The 22,650-nt window shown below is 42.3% G+C and overlaps 1 protein-coding gene across 1 annotated transcript in view; it reads right to left on the bottom strand.

Annotated features, from left to right (window-relative positions):
* LOC5563609 (CD109 antigen) overlaps positions 1-22,650 on the bottom strand; it is a 66,254-nt gene that overhangs the window by 21,006 nt on the left and 22,598 nt on the right. The window contains exons 5-9 of the mRNA XM_001647813.2: positions 10,712-10,806; positions 10,401-10,656; positions 10,122-10,337; positions 2,406-2,448; positions 1,934-2,347 (exon numbers count right to left, since the gene is read on the bottom strand). Coding sequence (XP_001647863.2) covers positions 1,934-2,347; positions 2,406-2,448; positions 10,122-10,337; positions 10,401-10,656; positions 10,712-10,806 — 1,024 coding nt within the window. The remainder of the gene's footprint in view (positions 1-1,933; positions 2,348-2,405; positions 2,449-10,121; positions 10,338-10,400; positions 10,657-10,711; positions 10,807-22,650) is intronic.

Genomic DNA, 22,650 nt, shown 5'->3' with positions numbered 1-22,650 from the left:
TTCCTCCTTGGATTCTAGCAGCAATTCTTCAAGACTTCCACTAGGAAGCCTAATGAGATTCAACTAGGAATTAAATTAGAAGCATCCCTAGAGATTCCACCAGGACTTTGTCTAGCGATAACACCAGAAAAATAAATCAAGCCCAGATTTTGAAGAAATACTTGTAAGAATTCCAAAAAAAGTCCATGAAAGAATTCTTGAAGGAATTACTGAACAAAATTCTTAAGGAATCCTCGGGAGAGTTTTATGAGGATATTCTGGTAGAAATCGTGATGAAATTTCTATAAAAGTTATTAATGGAATCTCTGTAGAAGTTCCACATTTCTACAATTCCTCTTGGAATACTTGGAAGAATTATGTGGAATGCTTTAAGAAAATCGTTTTGGAATCCATGAGGTAATGCCTATCCCTAGAGGAATTCCTGATGGGATCCCTGAAGTAGTTCATAGTGTGTTCCCCGAAAAAAAGTCTCTGAAAAAAATCCTGGTGGATTGCTTGAAGAAATTCTTAATGGAATCCTTTGAGGGTATCTAGTAGATATTCATTTCTTCTCTTCTTCATCTTTCTGGCGTTACGTCTCAACTGGGGCAGAGCCTGCTTCTCAGCTAATGTTCTTATGCGCACTTCCACAGTTATTAACTGAGAGCTTTCTTTGTCGATTTGCCATTTTGCATGTGTATTTCGTGTGGCAGGTAAGAAGACACTCTAAGCTCTTGGATTTAAGAAAATTTTCAACTCAAAAATCCTCGACCTATTGGATTCGAACCCACGACTCTCAGCTTGTTCTTGCTGAATAGCTGCGCGTTTCTACGGAAAATCTGGGCCCCTTTGATATGCATATGAAATTCTTAATGGAATCCCTGCAAGAATACCTAGTAGAATCCCTGTATAACTTCCTGGTAGAATGCCTGGTGAAATGAGTAAGAAAATTCCGTTGAATGAACTCTGATTAGCTTTGGTTGAATATCGTTGGTGAAGTCTCTGGAGAAAGTTCATGTGTTCATTAATAAATGTTTGCGCTTTACTAGCATATACCAGATTTGCTGGTATGTGTGAAACTTACTTTTGGGAATCTGTAAGCAGAAGACACAGTATGCGAAAAAATACGCGTTCTGGTGAGACTCGAACTCACGACTCCGTGTACGCTAGACCAGCGTTTGGACCAACTAAGTTACAGAACACCTTATGATTCTGCGGAATAGAAAGCCAAACAGAATCCGAGTACTAACCATTAATACGTCTTGTTTCGCAAACCTATGTCTCTTTCGGCATTAGATGCCAAATCCCCAACACGCTCGCGTTTGTATCTACGGATAAAAAATCCAAGTGCAATACTTTTCGGAATTCCTGGGTGAAATTATTGGAGGAATTCCAGGTTGTTTCCTCGAAGAAATTCCTGGTGGAATTCTTGGAGGAAGTTCTGATCACATTCCTGGGAGAATCCCTGAGAGAATCATCAATGGAAATACTTCTGGTGGAAACCCTGTTGGAATCTCTAGTGGAATCCCTGGTGAAAGCTCTGGAAGAAATCTTGATGCAAATCCTAGAGAAAATCGTTGTGGGAATTCGTAGTAAACATTTCTGGAGAAACTCCAGGTTGTCCTGTAGAAAATACTGGTAGAATCCCTTGTAGAATTTCTGAAGGCTTTCTTAAAGGATTCCCAGGAAGAATTCTTGCTTGAATATCTGGAGGAAATCCTGGTAGAATCCGTAGAGAAAACACGCGAAGAGGGATTTCTGGTGGAATATCTAGTCAAAATTCTGAAGAAATTCCTGAAACTAGTTGTGGTGTAATCCCAACGCTGAAATTCTGGTTTTCATTCTGGTGTAATATAACACTGAAATTCACATGGATTTTTTTTTTCTGTGATGGAAAATGAACACAGAATGAAAATGAGTTTGCCTGAGCAGCAGCATGGTCCCTGTTACTTACGGTTGTTCGAAAGTCGATCCACGAAATCGATCTCGTCGTTTTTGTTGAACAGTGTGACGTCTGTCGTCAAGTCCGAGTTCAGGAAGTTGAATAACATTATCTGTATCCGGACTACTTCACCTCGCTTTATCGAGTACGGTAGATTGGCAACCATGTAGAACGGTTTCGTAACCGTGAACTTCCGGGGAGCATGCATCAGTCCCAAACCCAGGGTAGGGCTCAGGGCGAATCCGGTCACGTACCAGGAGGTAATAGAATCTGGCACCACGTCATGGAACGTTTGCGTTTTTTGGTTCTTCATTGTGCTGTTTTTCCAGAACCATGATTCCGAAAAATCAGTCCTCAGACGTATGGCATTTCTATACGGTCGATCTCGTCTTTCGGGAGCAAATCGCTTGGCACGTGACGATTGGGCTGAAATAAAAGGCAGAAGTTAGAGCAACCGTAAGCAAACAAATCATCTGATACTTACTTTTGGTTTCATTAAAACCACTTCTTAAGAAAAGACCGAACGACTGTAAAAAAAATGAAAAAAAAATATTACCATGGCGCCCTTCAGTGACACATATATTAAAAACTTTTATAAATTCGCAAATTTTTCAGGGAAAAAATTGAGCAAATTAAAAGATTTTGACTGCAGTTCTGTTTCTAACTAACATACGGCTAGCAACTTTCTGATTTAGTATATTTATTGGATTAAATGTCTACACCGAAATGTTGAAGATTTGTGTGAAGTATTTTAAGGGTGCCCTTTAACTGTGGTTTCCTGCGAGACAACCAAACAAACAACGGTTAGCAGTCGTGGAAAAGTTTGTGTTCATTTTGAGCAAACAAAATGTTCGAGTCCGCACCCCCTAGGGTTATAGTATGGATCCTGGGATTCCCGTGTGAATCTTGGGTATCTAGTGTGGGTCTTGGTATTTCAGTGTTGGTTTTTGGAATCCAGTGTGAAAGATGGGATTCCAGGTTGTATCCTGGGATCCGGTATGGACCCTGGCATTCCTATGTGTATCATGGGATTACTTTGAGGATTTAGGTATTTTATTGTGAATCTTAGGTTTCCAGTGTGAATTCCAGCATTTCAGGGTGGATTCTGAGATTCCAGTGTGGGTCCAGGGACTCCAGCATGGATCCTGTGATTGGAACATAGATCTTTGGTTTCCAAATAAAGTCCAGAATAGAGTTTCCAATTTTCTCGGGAATTGGCTTCCCGGGAATTGACTTCCCGGGAAACGGGAAATAAAATTGTCATTTCCCGGGAAATTCTTAAAACGTATAAACTGCTTATTTGATGGATTTTTTTTTTCAAATAATTTATATTTTATGTACATTATATTTTAGCCCATTGCATTTGTACGATTGTTTTTCTCTTTTTTGTGTGTAATTTATTTACAATATTGAACAAAACATTTGCGTTTTCAATTTTCCATACAAAATGGTCAATTTCAGAGTATTGGATCTGAGCCGATTTGAATGAAATTTGTACAGTGCTTCAGAAATAACTTGAATTTTAACATAAATTTTTGAGTGATTTTTCCAACCACGGGTTTAAAAGCAATAATGGTTTATCTGAAGTGATTTTTTTATAATTGACATAACTAAGCAAATTGAAGAAATAACTTTATCTTCAGCAAAGTTGTAGATTTTGACGAGACGAACAACTTTTCTGAAAACAGTTTTTTGTAGGGCCATTTGATTTTCAGATAAATAGTTTCAAATTTTTCGACGAAAATTACTCTTTAGCAAAATCGTTATTACTTTTAAACTCGTGATTGGAAAAATCATTGAAATATATTTTTTGAAATTTAAGTTATGAGTATGTCTTGTGAAAATTTGATTTAAATCGGTCCATGAAAAACTAAGATCTAGCTTACCAAAGTTGACCATTTTGTATGGAAAATCGAAAAAGTTGCAAATGTTTTGTCCAATACTGTATGCTTCTCCTAAAGAATGTTGGCTTTGTTTTTTGCTAGGCTTTATAATAAAAAATAAAATTAAGTAAAATTATATGTGGAGGTCATTTTAACCCAATCGTATGAAGTTATAATTTTTGCAAACATTTAATACATCTTTTCAACACTAGAATAAAAAACAAACAAATAGAAACCTTGAAATGGCGTATGTTGATTTTTAAATGATAATTCTGATTAGAGATAGCCAATGTTCTGAGTTAGAGAACCTGTGTATTCAGATTCCCTAATACGGAGCTTTTGAATGAATCAAGTAGCTCAATATTCATAGGTTAGGGATGGAGCAATTTGCAATGGTAGTTCACGATGTATTTTTGACAGTTCACGTTTTCCAGAACTCTTTTTTGAACGTGTAACCATCATCGTTTTATAAATTTTCAAAACCAGTTTTGAGCAAAAAAAAATTAAGCAATGTTCAAGAAAATCTTTCATTGCATTACTCTTGCTATCTGGATTGCGATGATAGATTTTCATAAGGATTTCTTTAAATTTGAACGAAAAAACTATTTTTGATGATTGCTGATGATACCTTAAACGAAAGATAAGAATTTCAATTTTCACGCAGCGGCTTCAAGAAACTATAGGGCTCTGCACAAAAATCATTGCCTCTCTTTCACTCTTTCATGAAATTTGTAAACAACAAGGCCAGTAAACGTCAAAAGCCCATACAAAATCAGATCAGTGCAGAGGCCAGGCTTGAGAACTGTGATCACAATTTGCCACAGTTCATCGGTTCTGCCAGTCAACCAAAACACAAGGCAGCAGCAGCATCAATACCATCAGGCGTTGCGCTGCACTATGGGCCAGAAAACAAAATTTCGCGACAAAATTCCAAACACTTCCAAAATGAACAAAAATTAATCTAAAAGTAATACAAACTTAAGGAAGCATGCAAATGTCGTGTTTGGGATGACTAAGATTCATTTTGAATTGAATTGAGAATATTTGTAAGGATTCTGAGTTTTTGGGAAAATATTTATATAAAGGCATTATTATTTCATATTCGCTCATAAATCATTTTACAAAATATATAGTACATTTTCAAAGATATGTTTCAAACATTTCAAAGTATTTTGAAGATACACTGTTAAGTTTCTCTGAATAGTAAAAAAAGCATGAAAAATGTGATCATATTTATCATAGTTGTTTGGAATGCATTGGCAACTGTTTATTTGATGTATTTATTTGTTTTTCAGCTTACTTTCTCTTCTTTCTGGCGTTACGTCCCCACTGGGACAGAGCCTGCTTCTCAGATTAGTGTTCTAATGAGCACTTTCACAGTTATTAGCTAAGACCTTACTATGCCAATGACCATTTTTGCATGTGTATATCGTGTGGCAGGTACGATGATACTCTATGCCCTGGGAAGTCGAGAAAATTTCCAACCCGAAAAGATCCTCGACCGTTGGGATTCGAACCCACGACTCTCAGTTTGGTCTTGCTGAATAGCTACGCGTTTACCGCTACGGCTATCTGCTTACATTTGTATTTAATTTACTATTGAAATTTTCTAACGCAATATTGTTACTGTACATAACCTATGAAAAATCCATACAATCATCAGAGAGTTATATAGGCATGGTCCAAAATGGAACAATATAAGATGAATTACATATTTGTAGATGCTATTCTATTTCAAAATGTGACAATTCAAATTGTTTGAAGCGTTTCAATCAAAATCACTTTCAAATTATTATTTTCGGAATTATTTTAGCTGTAATGGAGGCCTAACTTGATATGTTAAAACATCAGAACATCTGGTTTACACAAGCTTATGAAAATCATTATATGATTACGTGCATTAAGTTCTTATATAAGAAACGTGAATTTTTGTCCAGATCTCGTACTTGATTGATTTTAAATTGAAATAAATCAAGTAGAATTAAAAATCTTCATTTCCTTTCGCCGGAATAAGATGATTGTTTTGTGTACAAATGAATAGTTTATCTGATTAAACTAGTAACATTCTCCAGACCACATTATGCTTATATATCCGATATTTCTGGTAAAAATTTAAAAGGATTCAAACGATTTTTTACGTTCTTCGTTGATGGCCATTGACCTGGCCATTTAATGCTGTCTTTTTTATTATCATTTTCTTTCATTATTTTGTACTGTATTTTTCTGATAATCCAGCGTAGTTTGGGAAGATAGTACAGGAGGTTGCCTAATTCTTTTATAATCTATGAGGGCAAATTTATTCACTCTATGTGAACCATCAAACTTAAAAACGGGCAAGTTTTCGCTGTTTTTACTTAATGTTTATAAATTTTGTAAAATATTATACCGTTTTTTTAATCCTGGTTGAAAAATAACCAGCAGAGTTTGTATGATAGCTTTAAGGAAATTTTTACTAAATGTCTATATTCAATTTAAGCCACTGCGATTTGAACAAAAAAAACATAGACACACAACAATCTCAGCCGTCTTATATTTCTTCAAAAATCTTTTACCTGAATGTTGTCCAGAATAGTTCTTATCATACCATACAAGTCATGGCCTCAAAGAATATTAGCAAAATTATTATTTTTTGTAATTTTTCAACCGACTCTACCCAGATTTCTGGATGTCACCTAGCTCATGAACGGAAACTTGCTCAAAAGTAGTAGATTATGACTGCTTGAGTTGTTTTATATCAATCAAACTTATTTAATTTGTGATTGTATGAACAGCAGCGAAGTTAAAAATATGGGGTTAAAAAATCAACCAATTTATCGCATGTACTTAAACCGATGTATCTCGGCCATCCGCAAATATATGCAAAAACTTTTGGTAGCACATAAAAGAGTGGAGTCTAGGCTTCCACCTCATACTGGTTGCAAGCCGAATACGGTGGAATACCATAACTTTTAAGGTGAAATAGTAAAAATATAGTGAATATTACTGGTACATTGTAAAATCAAGGCTTCAATTTAAAATTAACATTATTTTTATACCAGACATGTAAAATGCACTTAATTTGCTTTCCAAAAATTTACTCACAATAATTTTTCTTGCCATTTTCCCCCTCAAACCAAATTTTCTTAAGATAGGGTGAAATTCAAGTTTTGCAGTATAGACAATATTGAGCCCCATAAAGTGCAATGAAATAATGTAAATAATCAAATAAGATAGGAGAAATTCATCTCAATAATTCATTTTATTGAAAAAAGGTTTTTGGACTTTTGTCGCGAAATTTTGATTTCTGGCCCATAGTGCGCTGCCAATGGTTCACACACTGCTTGACTGTTTTTGTCTCTCCACTATTACCGTTTTCAGGCAGCCATTTCAAGGTGAATGATTGAAAAAAATGTTAAATCATTCAATCGCTAATATTTCGCTTGTGTTTTCAACTAATTGAAATCTATTAGCGCTAACAGCAAGAGCACAATCATTCCGTTGTGATACATATAAACAAGTTCAATTTCATGCTGCCTTTATCGAGCAAAAATGCAAAACCCCGGAAACCGGAAAAATCGTGTCACCACTGTGCTCGAGTCATTTCGCATTCGGGTTTGAAAAAAACGTTACGAAGAAGAAGATTACAGTTTTGAAGAGCCGTGACATTTTTTTGTTTTGAAAGGTCATGGTTTGCTTTGGATTTTGATGGTTGTGTAGAAAAATGTGAATGTCGAGGTGGTTAATGTTTGCTACAGTACATTTCCCATCCCTGGCAGAGGCCTATTGTCATGTTGCTTACTGTCATCAAATTCCATCTACTCTCCTACTACTGAGCTGCAGTGCTTGCTTTGGTTCACTTGTTCTATGCGAAGATTGCTCGCTGCGCGTTATTTCCGCGAAACAATCCAAATTTTGAAATTTCCCCGCAATAATAGAGCGAAATCTAAAGTGCTGTGAAAAGTGTACTTCGATCTGTCAAACTTGAGTACCTTTTGCATACCCTATCTAGTAGTCCGCTACTATGTCTTTTTAAACCGAAGCACGAGTTCGCTATTTGACTTTTGAGCGGTGCCGTGTTATTTACGTGACCATAGCAACGAGTGAATTCGGCACCGCTCAAACGTCAAATTAGTGAACCCGTGCATTGGACCGTGGACCAATGCACGAGTTCACTAATTTGATTTTTGAGCGGTGTCAAATTCACTCGTTGCCATCGTCACTTAGATAACACGGCACCGCTAAAACGTCAACGAATGAACACATACATTGGTCCATTCGTATCTGCTGTGGATACTGAGGCTCAAAGTTGAATGCTGGGAATGCACTGTTCATCCTGGGACTTCAGTGTAAATTTTGGGATCCCAGTGTATTCCTGGGATTCCAGTGTGGATCCTGTGTTTTCATTGTCGATCCCAGTACTTCAGTGTGGATCTTGAGATTCCAGTATGGTACCTGGGATCCCAGTGTGGATACTGGAATCCCAGTGCAGATTCTTGGATTACAATGTGGATGTTTATTTATTTATACACACCGTCTTCGGCTTTAAGCCGTACAGACTGTTGAACTTAACTCTAGACATAAACATTTTGTATTTCATTAGACTTATTTCATTACAAACAACAAAATTCAAAAACATCAAACTAAAGCCACATTTACATAAAATTTGAATCATTAACATCACATAAATCAATCAAAACTAATCAGTCACATAACAAAGCTTGAATCAACAGTAGAACGAAGAGGGAACATTTTATATCGGTTTCCACGTATCATATGGTCGATTTACGAATTCTCGAAACTTAACACCTCTCGGCCAGGTAGATGCATCCAACGCAGATGTTTTCAAATGCTTTTTCAACGCGATCTTGAATGACACATAGTCAAACGTCTTAGTGTTTCTCCACTTCGGTATTAGTTTGACGACGTCTCCGCAATCAGACAACGGAACACCAAGTTGCTGCGATACCATCAAACTGATGTCATTTACGGTAGCACATTTATCTATATTGGTTAGATATAACGCAAACACGTCATTGTCGGGTGTTTCGGTGGACAAGTCCAAGATTTCATCCCGCGTTGTGCTGCTGCAAACCACTTCATTCGTACCATCGAAAACCTTCAGCAATGAGATAGGCGTTGAACAATGATGCGGTGTGGTAAGATCAGAGTTTGTTTGGGTGATTTTCGAGAGCGTACAAACAATATCTGCAACAGTGGTCTTCAGTTCGCTGATGTCATCCAACATGGATTTAGGCGTATCAGTGTTGGTCGCTACGTCTGTTGATACTCTTTCCCTCATTCGGCAAAATACTGTCATACAGGGGCTGCAGATCCATATTATATTGCTCGATAAAGCGCACAAATCCGTTTCGGTCACACTAACGCATTCTGCGTGAAATGACTTTGCGCACATCCCTTCGCACACCGTGTATAGATCAGCATTGATGTCGATCATAACAGAACACTTTCCGCAACAACGATCCATTTTGCAATGATGGCTTTGATACTGAGATTCAGTCGGTATGGACCTGCGCACGAGTTCACTATTTGACGTTTTAGCGGTGCCGCTCAAATGTCAAATTAGTGAACTCGTGCATTGGTCCATTGTTTTGTGGGATTATCACCGTAGATACGACGAATTAGTTGATTCGTTCGATGAACTCGAATCGAGACGGTGGTTTTGACGATAAGTATCAGCAGTTCTAGGATTTTAGTTTGGATCCCGAGTCTAGAGTGGATCTTGGGATTGCAATGTCGATTCTAATGTTCCAGTCTGGATCCTAGGTTTTCAGTATGGATTCTTGGATATGATTATGGATTGTGTTTCTTCACTTTAGGCGTGAATTGTTCTCCTGGGAAAAAGTTCCATGCTCATTGCATCGCCTGGTGACCAAGTTTTGAATCCTGAACTGAATGCTCATCACGAGTCAGTCATTTATTTACTGGACAAATTTGCTGAATACATCATAACCTTTCAAATTATCAGGATCTTTAGACATCATATTTAACAATGATTTCATACACATCCTACAAGGTTCAGATGGAGCAAGTTAGAAAAAGTGCCAAAGTTCTCAACAGAAACTGTACTCAACAGAGTACTGAAATTTCGCCGAAGACAGTGCTGTGTTATCCTTCAATGCATACGAGATAAGCCCTGGTGCGTATAATTGGAAACCCCACTGTATCGCATAAGGACGTTTGGCATAATGAGAATTATTTGCCTTCTTGAAAGTGCCACATTTTCTTGTATGAAACAGCTTTATGCCAGACGTCCTTATGCGAAATGGGTCACCCCTGCAAATAGTTCCAATTATAACTACTATAAGCATAATTCTTACATGAATAAGGTCGAGCCGATTCTCTTCATCGGCGTCAACGTACGATGCTAAATCTTCCTGCACTTGTTTCCTCGTGAGTCCAAATTCGTCAAATCCCAGTAGAAGGGCACCTTGGTCGATTGCCTGAAAAGCCAAATAGGAATTCTTCTCCGCCTTGACGTCAACGTAAATGTCCTGATCCGGTCGGTAGTTTGCATCATCTAGCATGAACTCAAACTGGAAGAGAAAAAACCCGACAATTTAGTACTGATTAAATAGCCTTTGTTGTAGCCCACTCACCTCATTACCGAAGAACTCGAAATCCAATTCGAAATAGTCCATGATCAATTGGCCTCCGCTGATGGTGTAGACAAGCAGCCTAGAGTATGGACTCATTGCGGCTGTAAGTTTGAATCTGATCGTGTTAGTTTTCTTCCTGCTGAACTTCTGATGTCCGGCCAACAGAATGCCTCCCCAGTTTGTGACAAAGTAGGACATATGCGTGAAATGTTGATTTGAGTTGACGGTAAACGTAATGCTATTGCCGACAATAATTCTACAAGTATTCCTAATAAGTTCCATTGGCAGGCATTTATTAACTCATCAAATACCTAGTTTTTGTGGAAATGTGCAAGTATTGTGTTGATAGATCTTCCGAGGCTTCGACTTCTATAATCTTATTATATTCAACATTTTCATATACAACCTAAGGACAATTCAATAGACATTACCTGTTACCAGCTCGAAACTGCCAATTAACTTTGGTTCAAGAAACGTAATCAAGTGGAACAATTTAATAACACTGATGATATGATAGAAGACGATCAAGGTATAATCCAGGCACGATACATGCAAAACTGTTCTAAGCGTTCTCTTAAACTTGGTTATTGCAGAATATAATACAATATGATGAACTACAATGTTGTGAATAATTTAAAACATGAAAACTTTTCAGAAGACACGTTTTTATACCCAATTGTTGAGAAGATCTATGGGCTCGCTCCCCATGTCCTGCTGCACTTGGTCAATCCAACTAACTCGCTGCGCCCCACGCCTTCTAGTTTCGACCGGATTCAAAGCGAACACCATCTTTACAGGGCCGTTGTCCGGCGTTCTTGCAACATACCCTGCCCAGCGTATCCTCCCAGCTTTGGCCGCCACACACCGGTCTCCAGCACGCCGCCAAAAATCTTCCTAAGTACCCAGTGTTCGCAAAACCCCAAGAGCTTGCAGGTCCCCCTCGAGCATAGTCTATGTTTCATGCCCGTAGAGGACTATCCTACCCAGGTAACCAAGAAGCATTTAAATAAGCCGCAGAACGGACTGTATACAACATTTGATATGCTTCATGTCTTATAGAAGCAGTTTGACTGCTTAGCTGTCTTGAAGCAGAATCCTGTTCAAAATCTGTTGGTTACTAACCAGCATCTCTCCTGCACAAGCAGTCTTCGATTAGAAGCAATTCAAATGCTTTTCTACTGCTTCTAAGCAGTAGGAGAGAAGAGTGCAAGTGATACGTTATAAATTTGACAACATGTTCTTTCACTATCGAACACATCGTCCGCATCCTCGTGATATCCCTCATGCTTGCTATACCCTTCTTTCTTCCCTCTGCCCTTCTCTTTCCACCACCCTCAAGAATGTCGCGGAGCAATGCTGGGATGCAGGCAAACAATGTTTTTTTAATTTCGACTTCTAGGTGAGCACCGATCAATTGTCTGCTTCAAAAATAACCCTTGTTGCAGGGTCAATTTAGAGAAATCTAGAAGGGAACTTGAAATGGCTGGCAAGCTATGTTCATGTTGAATTTACATCTGTATATGAACAATATTATGATGTTTATATCAGGACCGCTCTGTCCAGTAGACTGTGTGGTTTAAATACGGTAAATAATCAGTGCTGCTTACCAAATCAGCACATTCTGGAGCGCGCCAGTGCAAAATCATGCTATCGTTAGGCTGCAGGTACGAGTCGCAATTATGGAGTATGAGGCAAAAAAATCCCAACCAGACGAGAAAAAAGGAGAAGGACGAGATGCGGCAGTGAGAGAAAAAAAGAGTGAGAAGAAATATATTTTTGTTTTGGTTTGTTCAGTACTGAGGCGTTACGCTTTTTAGCTGTCATTAGAAACGTTCCTGAAGGTATAGCACTAAGATAGCCCGTTATTTCGCCAAAACCTGCATTGCGACAGCATTATAGGCAGATATATCGTTAAATAGCATTTAATGCTTTGCCGTTGAAGCGAATATAATGCTGAAAATGCAGTTTTAAATGCTTGATGGTTACTTGGGTACTCCTAAATGTTGCCCTGAAAACGGCAGTCAATGCGAATCCGAACATGTTCAGAACCACGATGCAACGCTGCATAGATCAACGAATCTTCCCGGATGTATGGAAGCGACAGAAATCGGTGGTACCATAAAACGGGGTAATTTTGATATTTTTTTCGAAGGAAACTTGAATATTTATGCATGCTGTTTAAAAGAATTATAGATTATATTTTTAAAAGAAGTACTGGCATCCCAGCCGCCGACTGCAATTGATAGATTGCCAAAAGATTTATTTTGAATTGATATATAAATTTTCATTTAATCGAAAGTCGGGTTTCTGTTTTGAGGTAACTTTGACAGTAGAGTATAAATCGCACAAAATTGAATGAATTACATAACATTTGTAGGGCATTGCATGTGTTGCGACGAATGCGTCTATTGAGGCGCCCCCCGAAAGCTTCGACCGTATAGAAGAGTGCATGGTGACGTCACGAAAAATTCTCCTTCTCTGCCCTCTTTCATCACGCTCAATTGACTGTCCTGCTCTTTGACACTCACTGCTGGAATTGTTTAGATTTTTTTTATGTGGAGTTGACATTCACTGCTGGAATTGTTGACATTTTTTTTATATGGAGTTTCGAGGTTAGGTCAAGCGTGCAACGATCTATGGGTACCGATAAGTGAGTAGGGCATACAAGCGTATGCAGACTGTCAGAGACGGGGATAAGAGAAATTGATCATCATTGTTTTGATATCATCGTGGATACTGTGTTATTAAAGTGAATTGGAAATTTTTATTTATATTATTTGAAATATTAAATACTGACTAATTAATTACAGATCTAAACCTAAACTTCACTAGTATAAATTAAAATTTGAACTTAAACTACCATGTACGAGACCAATTGTAAATAGAATTTGATTAGTTTGTTGCGCCGTTCTAATGAATAAAATTTACAACTTTGAGCTAATTATCACCGGCAAAAAGGTGAATTTTGCTACGAAGATCTCCGAAAGGTAACCCCGACCGCAACATTATCAAATAATTGTGGCATCAGTATGCAGCAAGGATCGTTTGTTCGCCAAACTCGGTCGCAAACTCGAGTGACCCAAAATGCAGCTAACAGGGGTTCGAAGTCCCAACCGACTTCCAGTGACGGTGCACTTTGTGTTGAAGAGCAGATCGGGATTTTCGAGCCTTCGGTGATAGACGCGGAGCACGGTGAAGAGTTCGATTATGCGGTGTGTAAGCGGGCCAACAACGCGGGGCTTTATATGGTACAGTGCGGAGAATGCAAGCACTGGTACCATTTTTCTTGCGCGAAAGTGGATAAAGCTACAGTACGATCCAGAGATTTCATCTGTGCGAAATGCGCACCGAAAGTTCCTCCGCCCCCCGCTAGCTCTAGGACTGGCCGATCTAGCACTTCGAGCTCACGGCGAGCGCAGATTGCTCGGGATCTCCAGAGGCTGGAGGACGAAAGATGTATACGAGAGAAGCTGGAAGAAGAGCGGTTGCGGAACGAAAAGTTGCTGATCGAGAAAGCGGTAAACGAGAAGCTGGAGCGGGAGAAAGAGTATTTGGCTCAGAAGCATGAGCTACTGCGCCAGCAGGATGAAGATGTGGTGAGCGTGAAGAGTGGACGAAGCAGTCGGAGCCATGCAAGCAGCCGACAAAAGGTTGAAGATTGGTTCGATAAGCAGCAAATATCCTCCGATGGCGACCCTGCTATCGATTCTCGTTCGAAGCCACAAGACCATCAACCAATTCCACCAGAACATTCCAGTGGGTCAGTCGGATCGTCAACTTTCGTGGAAGTCCGTGAATTCTTCGTCAGTGGTCACCAGTGTGCCCTAGCAGGAATGACGGAATCAGTCCCTCGCACTATCGACAGCATATCTATCGGAGACAGTCCGGAGATTCAGGAAAATTTCGCGAACCATCCTTTTGGCCAACAACAACGCGATTCCGAGCGGCAAGCCCCTAATCTCTTGCCGCTGGTCAACATCCAACCGTATGTTCACCTTCTGGATGAAGATCAACCTCCAAAGAGTTCGCAGTTAGCCCGAAATGCAAATCCGCTGAATGCGGACAACCTTCCGAGGATCGTCCCCAAGCTACTCGGGAATCCTCGACCATATGCAGTGTGGCAGCGCGAAGTATCAGATTTGCGACGTCAGCATTTCCGTGATCAGCGGCGTCCTGATGAGCTGGAAGAGGCCCAACGTCAACAGCAGCGTGAGCAGGATTTGATCCGATTACTTAAGCGATCCGAGGAACAACGCGAGCAGGATAGGCCTTCAAGAAATGGAAGCCATGTTGAAGAGACAGCAAGACGTCGAAGCGCAGCATCAGGCGGAAAACGATTCACGGAGAAAGCGAGAACTGGACCTTGTCAACCGGTTGAATTTTTTTGAAGGAGCAGCAGTTCATCGAGCAGTTGGCAGACATGCGCCTAACCTGCGAGCAATATCTGGCAGTGCAACAGTACTCAGCAAGCGAACTTCTATCGGCGGTGGAACAGCGCTTAGCAACGGGAGAGTGTCCCGTAGTAGAAAAGCGCACATCGGCTGAGCAACATTCGAAGGAGTACCCGCATTCCGCGGCGGACTTGCCCGCATCGGTTGAACAGCATGGGAACTTTTCAGAAACTATCCAGCGAGGTCTAGCCGTGAGTACAAACCCACCAACGGCGCCGGTAAGTAGTTCCCAAATTAAGCCAAATAAATTTACCCAAAACTTTCGATTCGATGAGCAAAACATAGCGACATCTTGTCCAAGTGTCGCTAGTCAGTATAGGAGAGTAGGAACATCTCATACAAATTTTGTACCTCCTGTGTTAGGGCCACCTTTAGTAGATTCGTTAGGGCAATCACCGTTGGTACCAAATGCTTCCGCAAATGTTCAGGGTCCGACGTCTCATCAGTTGGCCGCGAGACAAGTCATCTCCAAAGAGCTACCGGTGTTCAGTGGCGATCCCATCGAATGGCCACTCTTCATTAGTAGCTACAACCATTCCACCACGGCGTGTGGCTACACTGATTCCGAGAATTTGTTACGGTTGCAGCGGTCGCTAAAAGGTGCAGCTAAGGAAGCTGTCCGCAGTTTCCTTCTTCACCCGTCCACCGTATGGCAAGTTCTGTCAACTCTTCAGACGCTGTACGGTAGGCCGGAGCAGATTGTTCACAACCTTATGGCCAAAGTTCGAGGAACGCTAGCCCCCAAAGCGGAAAGGCTGGAAACGTTGATTCAGTTGGGACTAGCCGTTAAAAATTTGTGTGGTCACTTGCAAGCAGTGGGAACGGACAATCACCTGTCTAACCCAATTGATATTGATTTGAAAACGTTCAGCGAGTATATGAGGAAGGTTACTACCGCTACTAGTGGCGTGACGAACTTCTCGTTTGCATCGAAGCAAGGCGTTTGTGAATGCCCACATGACCCATGAACCGAAGGATACATCACCGACCGACGACCGGCGAGAGCAGACTAAAAGCGCTAAAGGGAAAGGAGGTGAACCAGCTAGAACCTGTCTAGCGTGCGGCGCTCACGACCACACGGCTGCCAGCTGTGCAGCTTTCAAGAGGCTATCGATTGACGGACGATGGAATTTCGCGAAGGACAACAAAATTTGTAGCCGATGTCTGGTTTCACACACACGTTGGCCATGTGAAGGCGAAGTCTGTGGTATCAACAACTGTGAGAAGCGTCATCATCGTCTCCTACATTCGGAGCCCACCAAGAAGCAACCAGTCACCGATGTCACTGTAACCATCCATCGTCAACCTATTTCATCGACACTGTTCAAGATCCTGCCAGTGACACTGTACGGGAAGAATGGTTCAGTGAATACGTATGCATTCTTGGACGACAGTTCGTCGGTTACAATTGGTGAGCAAGCGATTGCAGACAAATTAGGAGAGAAAGGGCGAGCGCATTCCTTATGCATCCATTGGACCAGTGGAATCAACAAGAAAATGGCGACGACAGAGCTTGAAACGCTTAGCAAATCGGAGCCACGCGATTTAATTTGTCCGAAGTGTACATCGTCGAGAACCTGGGACTACCGGAACAGTCGGTGGACGTTGGACAGCTGGCGAAGGAGTATCAACATCTGCAACGTCTACCAGTCAGGAGTTACCGAGGAGCCGTTCCTGGACTGCTGATTGGATTGAGCAACTCGCACCTGTTGACAACGACGAAGCTTCGAGAAGGTCAAGAGCGAGAACCAATCGCTGCAAAGACTCGCATCGGGTGGGTAATATGTGGCCGCCCACGCGGGGGAGAAACAAATTTCCAGCATCGGCAAATGCATATATGCGCCGACACGTCGGTCCATGACCTCCACGAATACGTTCGTGAGTTTTTCTTGGTTGAGAGCCTAGGAGTTAGCGTTAGCGTTAGCGTTAGCGTAGTTACGGTATACTTCGTAGATTGGATACTAGCAACATTCATGTTTCTTTTTAATAATCTCATCCTGACTACTTTCAAGAACAAGGCAGGGGAGTATACCTTGTTCAAATCATAAACAAGAATACTAAAAGCATGAATATCGCTATTCCCGGCCACGCCCATCTTTACCGTAACTTGGGATAGGGGAAGGAAATGTTGATGTAGCACTTACTTAATGAGAGGCCACCGACTCAGCGACACCCTCATAAGTGCTACGGAGTTGGAGGTTGGGGAAGGTATATTGTCAGGATTCGCCTGGAAAGCTGGCGATAGACCATAAATATTTGTTGTTTAAGCGTTTTCAAATTAATCTTTTGAATGCCGGCAATCAAAAGAGAAAACAATAGCTTATTTATAGTATAAATAGTATTTCGCGAAATGCTTGTCGATTGTGCAGTAATATTTTTGCTCAATAACCAGTAAAAAGCAAAACCGATCCCTCCAGGGTCATCGGATTGTATAAAATAACGATACACGTAAAAAAAAAAAAAAAAATCACGCCTATTGAAAAACTGAACTAGATAATTCAAAAACGAAAGGAAGCGCGTTCGAACTAAACACCCTAGGATAACACAGTCGGTTTTTCTGCTCAAAATTATACGAAAAGCAGAATTGATCCCTCCAGGGTCATCGAACGGTTAAAAAGCATCCACAACCGATTGTTAGTTGCGTAACACTCGCCCGGACAGAATGCGCAATCTGAACATAATTATCAAACTCCGAAAATAACATTTTCCGTTCAAGAAACGATCAAAGTTCCACGACGCGGACAAAAACGATTCGGAAGGCTCACAAAAGAAAAAGTATCATACTGGAACAAACTCACCGGATTGATTCTCTAAATTTATGTGCTGCCTGTCACTTCCGGATGGTTCGGTGAACTTAGGGCAGCCAAAAACCAACAGTACTGAGGACACAAATCAAACAAATCACTTTTTCATTTTTCACTTTTCACTATTCCATTTCTGAATGTAAAAACTGTCCTGCTTGGGCATCACGAAGCATTACCCAGCAAGACGCTCCAAAACAGGAAAAAAAAAATCTCCGGCGACGAAAACATGCGCGAAACTGTGAGCTAAATCTATCGGACGACGCAAAACCGAACTGTCCTGCTTGGGCTTCACGAAGCACTACCCAGCAAGACGCTCCAAAACAGGAAAAAAACAAAGAAAAAAATCTCCGGCGACAAAAACATGCGCGAAACTGTGAGCTAAATCTATCGGACGACGCAAAACCGAACTGTCCTGCTTGGGTTTCACGAAGCACTACCCAGCAAGACGCTCCAAAACAGGAAAAAACAAAGAAAAAAATCTCCGGCGACAAAAACATGCGCGAAACCGTGAGCTAAATCTATCGGACGACGCAAAACCGAACTGTCCTGCTTGGGTTTCACGAAGCACTACCCAGCAAGACGCTCCAAAACAGGAAAAAACAAAGAAAAAATCTCCGGCGACGAAAAACATGCGCGAAACTGTGAGCTAAATCTATCGGGCGACGCAAAACCGAACTGTCCTGCTTGGGCTTCACGAAGCACTACCCAGCAAGACGCTCCAAAACAGGAAAAAAACAAAGAAAAAAATCTCCGGCGACAAAAACATGCGCGAAACTGTGAGCTAAATCCTTGGTTGAGAGCCTAGGAGTTGCCATAGCTCCAAACTTGGAGGGAAGTGAGGACCACCGAGCGCGTAGAATCCTCGAAGAGACTACAGTGTGGACGCCAAGCGGAAAGTTCGAGACCAGGCTTCTCTGGAAAGAAGTTTCCATCGAGTTTCCGGACAGCCGTCCCATGGCAGAGCGTCGATTTAGATGCCATGAAAAGCGTTTGGAAAAGGAACCGGAGTTGTACGACAGCGTTCGGAAACAAGTAGCTGACTACGCATTGAAGGGTTACGTCCACGTAGTGAAGGATGAAATGGCTGAATTTGATCCGCGGCGTACGTGGTATCTTCCCCTAGGGAACCACCAAGAAAGCATTGCTTCGGAGAGGGGCTATTGCACATCGCATCCTCCAGGTTAGCTGCGTAGCCATGCAGCAACGAACATCGATGACACGCTGACGGGGGGTCCACCAAGGTAGCATGCTGGCGCATTGCCAGCTTCCCGGGTTATCCTCACCTCCCGTTGTTCGCTGAAAGCGGGCAGGGTCGACCACTAAGCCCGCGCCCAGCTGCACCGCAGGTATTAAGAACTGATACTGCGGGCTTTGCAATTTGACCTACTGAAGGCTCAGGCCCTATCAGCTAGCACCAGCTGGGATTGCTGACGAAGGGGCCTCCACCTGCCCCGAACAACCAGAGGCTCGTATCCTCCCAGTAGGCCGGCGCCACGACAGCAGCGCTACCAGGATGTTCTCCCCGCGGCCACTTAATCGCTGTAAGGGTCGATTTCGACCGTAGGGCTACGGTATGACCTACGAAGCCGACTGCGAACCCTTGGACCACCTGTTGTTTAGCGTCTGCACTAGTCACTCCTCGAGTCCACACGCCACCTCCTTTGGAGTTCCGAGACGATGTGGGTGATAGCCAATGAAACGGCATTCCAGCCAAACTCGTCTTCACACATCCTCTGGACCAGATTGTCCGGACCACTACCTTGTGACGGTCTAAAAGCGCTAAAGACTTTCCGTTGTGAACAACATTCGGTACCGACGCCCTCCACGGTACAATCTGGAACGGCTCAAGCTACCCGAAGTCACAACTGACTAAGCGCAAAGCCATGAAGTAGCGTTGCCGGAAGAGGGAGAGCTCACCGAAGCCTCTCTTAAGGACTGCTGGAGTTATGTTAAAGCAGCCATTAAAAACGCAGTGGAAGGTGCCATCGGGTTCGTGGAATGAAATCGACGGAACGATTGGTTCGACGAGGAGTTGCAGTCGAGACGAGAAGAACACAGCGCGGGCGATTATGCTGCAGCAAGGCACCCGTCAAAACGTGGAACGATACAAACAGAAGCGAAGACAGCAAACTCGTCAATTCCGGGAAAAAAGGCGCCGCCTGGAAGAGTTGGAGTGCGAAGAGATGGAGCAGCTGTATCGTTCCCAAGAGACGCGTAAGTTCTACAAGAAACTCAATGCATCTCGCAAAGGCTTTGTGCCGCGAGCCGAAATGTGCTGGGATAAGAATGGATGTATCTTGAGGGACGAACGTGAGCTTCATCAGTACGGCAGATGAGGGAGATGTGCCAACTCCCACAATAGGTGAAGTTAAGGATGCTATCAAACAGCACAAGAACAACAAAGCCGCTGGAAAGGATGGTATTGGAGCGGAATTTATTAAAATGTGCCTGGACGGGTTGACCACTTGTCTGCACCGATTGATAGCCAGGATCTGGGATACAGAACAGCTACCGGAGAAGTGGAAGGAGGGAGCAATATACCCAATTTACAAAAAGGGTGACAAGTTAGAATGTGAGAACTATCGAGCGATCACCATTCTTAACGCAGCCTATAAGGTGCTTTCCCACATCATCTTCCGCCGTCTATCGCCACTGGCAAGCAGATTTGGGGGAAGTTATCAAGCCGGTTTTGTGGACGGGCGATCAACGACAGACTATATCTTTGTGTTGCGGCAGATCCTCCAAAAGAGTCGCGAATATCAAGTCCCTACGCACCACCTATTCATCGATTTTAAAGCGGTCTATGATATTACGACCGCGAAGAGCTATGAAAGATTATGGACGAGAATGGTTTTCCCGGGAAACTGACCAGACTGATCAAGGCAACCATGGATAGTGTGCAGTGCTGTGTGAAGATGTCGGGTGCATTATCGGACCGTTTGAAACGCTCAAAGGACTTCAACAAGGCGATGGTCCTTCCTGCCTCCTGTTCAATATTGCGCTAGAAGATGTTATGGAGCGGGCGGGCTTCAACATGCGGGGCACGATCTTCAATAAATCTAACCAGTTCATCTGTTTTGCTCACGACGTGGACATTGTCGGAAGAACGTTCCAGGTGATTTCTGAACAATACACCAGGCTGAAACGTGAAGCAGATCGGGTTGGATTGAAGGTAAATACGTCGAAGACGAAACATCTGTTGGCTGGAGGAACCGAGCGCTAGAGCTCGCATTGGCAGACGCGTGATGATCGACGGGGACGAGTTCGAGGTGGTGGACGAATTTGTCTACCTCGGATCATTGATAACATCGGATAGCAACTGCAGCAGAAAAACTCGAAGACGTATCATTGCCGGAAGTCGTGCTTACTACGGACTCCACAAGACCTTGCGGTCTGGTAAACTTCACTTCCGTACTAAGTGTACCATGTACAAGACGCTGATAAGACCGGTAGTCCTGTACGGGCATGAGACGTGGACAATGGTCGAAGAGGACCTGCAAGCGCTAGGAGTTTTTGAACGACGTGTGCTTAGGACGATCTTTGGCGGAGTATGTGAGAACGGCGTATGGAGGAGAAGAATGAACCACAAGCTTGCGGAACTCTACGCCAAAGCTGTAAGGGTACGATGGGCGGGACACGTTGTGAGAATGCCGGACAACAACCCCGCAAAAATGTTGTTTACCTTGAATCCGGCCGGTAAAAGACAAAGAGGAGCGCAACGAGCTAGGTGGTTTGACCAAGTGGAGCAGGATCTTGGAAGTGTGGGCGATCGAGAAACTGGAGGTTAACAGCCATGCATCGAGTTAGTTGGCGTAACATTGTGGCGCAGGTCATATCTTGAATGACGTTGCACCAACATTCGATCGAACAGTGTAGGCGTTTCGGGAAGATGAAGGTCATCGATAGGAAGGCAACCGTTCGACGGCTTGGATTGTGCTTGAACTGTGTATGGCCAGGGCACTACGTCATGGATTGTTCGAGGTCTTCGTGTGACAAGTGTGGTCAAAACCATCGAAAGAAGAAGAAAGAGGTTCGACTGATGTGAATTTTATAGCTACTGGATTCGGCACTGCAGTCTTGGGAGGAATCAAAACGATGTTTTTAGATTTTTCCCGACGTTTCGACTCAGAATCGAGTCTTCTTCTAGGGATAATTCTACTTAATCGTTCTTTGTGTATGTTAACATATAACTGTTGGTGTCAACGGTTTTCGAAGATTCTTCGAACCAACCGTTACCGCCTTCAGATGTGTAGTGCAGTTAAAGTGGCTATATTAAGTGAAATTCAAAGAAAAGTTGCTACGTTTCACTTAATACTATATCCCATGTACAAATTCCAAAACCTTGACACCAACAGTTATATGTTAACATACACAAAGAACGATTAAGTAGAATTATCCCCAGAAGAAGACTCGATTCTGAGTCGAAACGTCGGGAAAAATCTAAAAACATCGTTTTGGTTCCTCCCAAGACTGCAGTGCCGAATCCAGTAGCTGTCAAAACCATCATCAGTCGAGTCAGCCCTCCTCCCAAGGCCCACCGAAAACACCTCAAACCGGGAATCCACCACCCCAGCATTCGAATCAGGCCCAAAACCGGAACACGTCTCATATCACTCCACAGTCTACACAAACACAAAGTACATCTTCGTAAAAGACACCTCCCACCAATACTCCAACTGTACACACACATTCGAAGCACTCCGTCAGTCAAACATTGCGCTTCTATCTACCGCTATCGTGAAACTCGGTAATCGTTACGGAAACACCGTTCTTGCTCGCGCTTTGTTGAATAACGGATCTCAGATCTGTGTTAACGTCTACGGGAAAATTTGCTGGTCGACGGAGTGGGTGGTTGTTCATCTGTCAGCAAACAAACAGTGTTAGTCAGTTACTGCACTGTAGCTGCCTCACAAGCTATACGAGGAGTTCATGTCGCACGAAGAGTTGCCTGCCGATTGAGGAGTCTACCTACGAAGCGATCTTCCAGAAGACGAC

This window comes from Aedes aegypti, chromosome 3, assembly GCF_002204515.2.
Source record: "Aedes aegypti strain LVP_AGWG chromosome 3, AaegL5.0 Primary Assembly, whole genome shotgun sequence".
NCBI classification, from domain to species: Eukaryota; Metazoa; Arthropoda; class Insecta; order Diptera; family Culicidae; genus Aedes; species Aedes aegypti.
The sequence above is the reverse complement of the archived record's forward strand: the minus strand, read 5'-3'. Positions and strand labels throughout refer to the sequence as shown.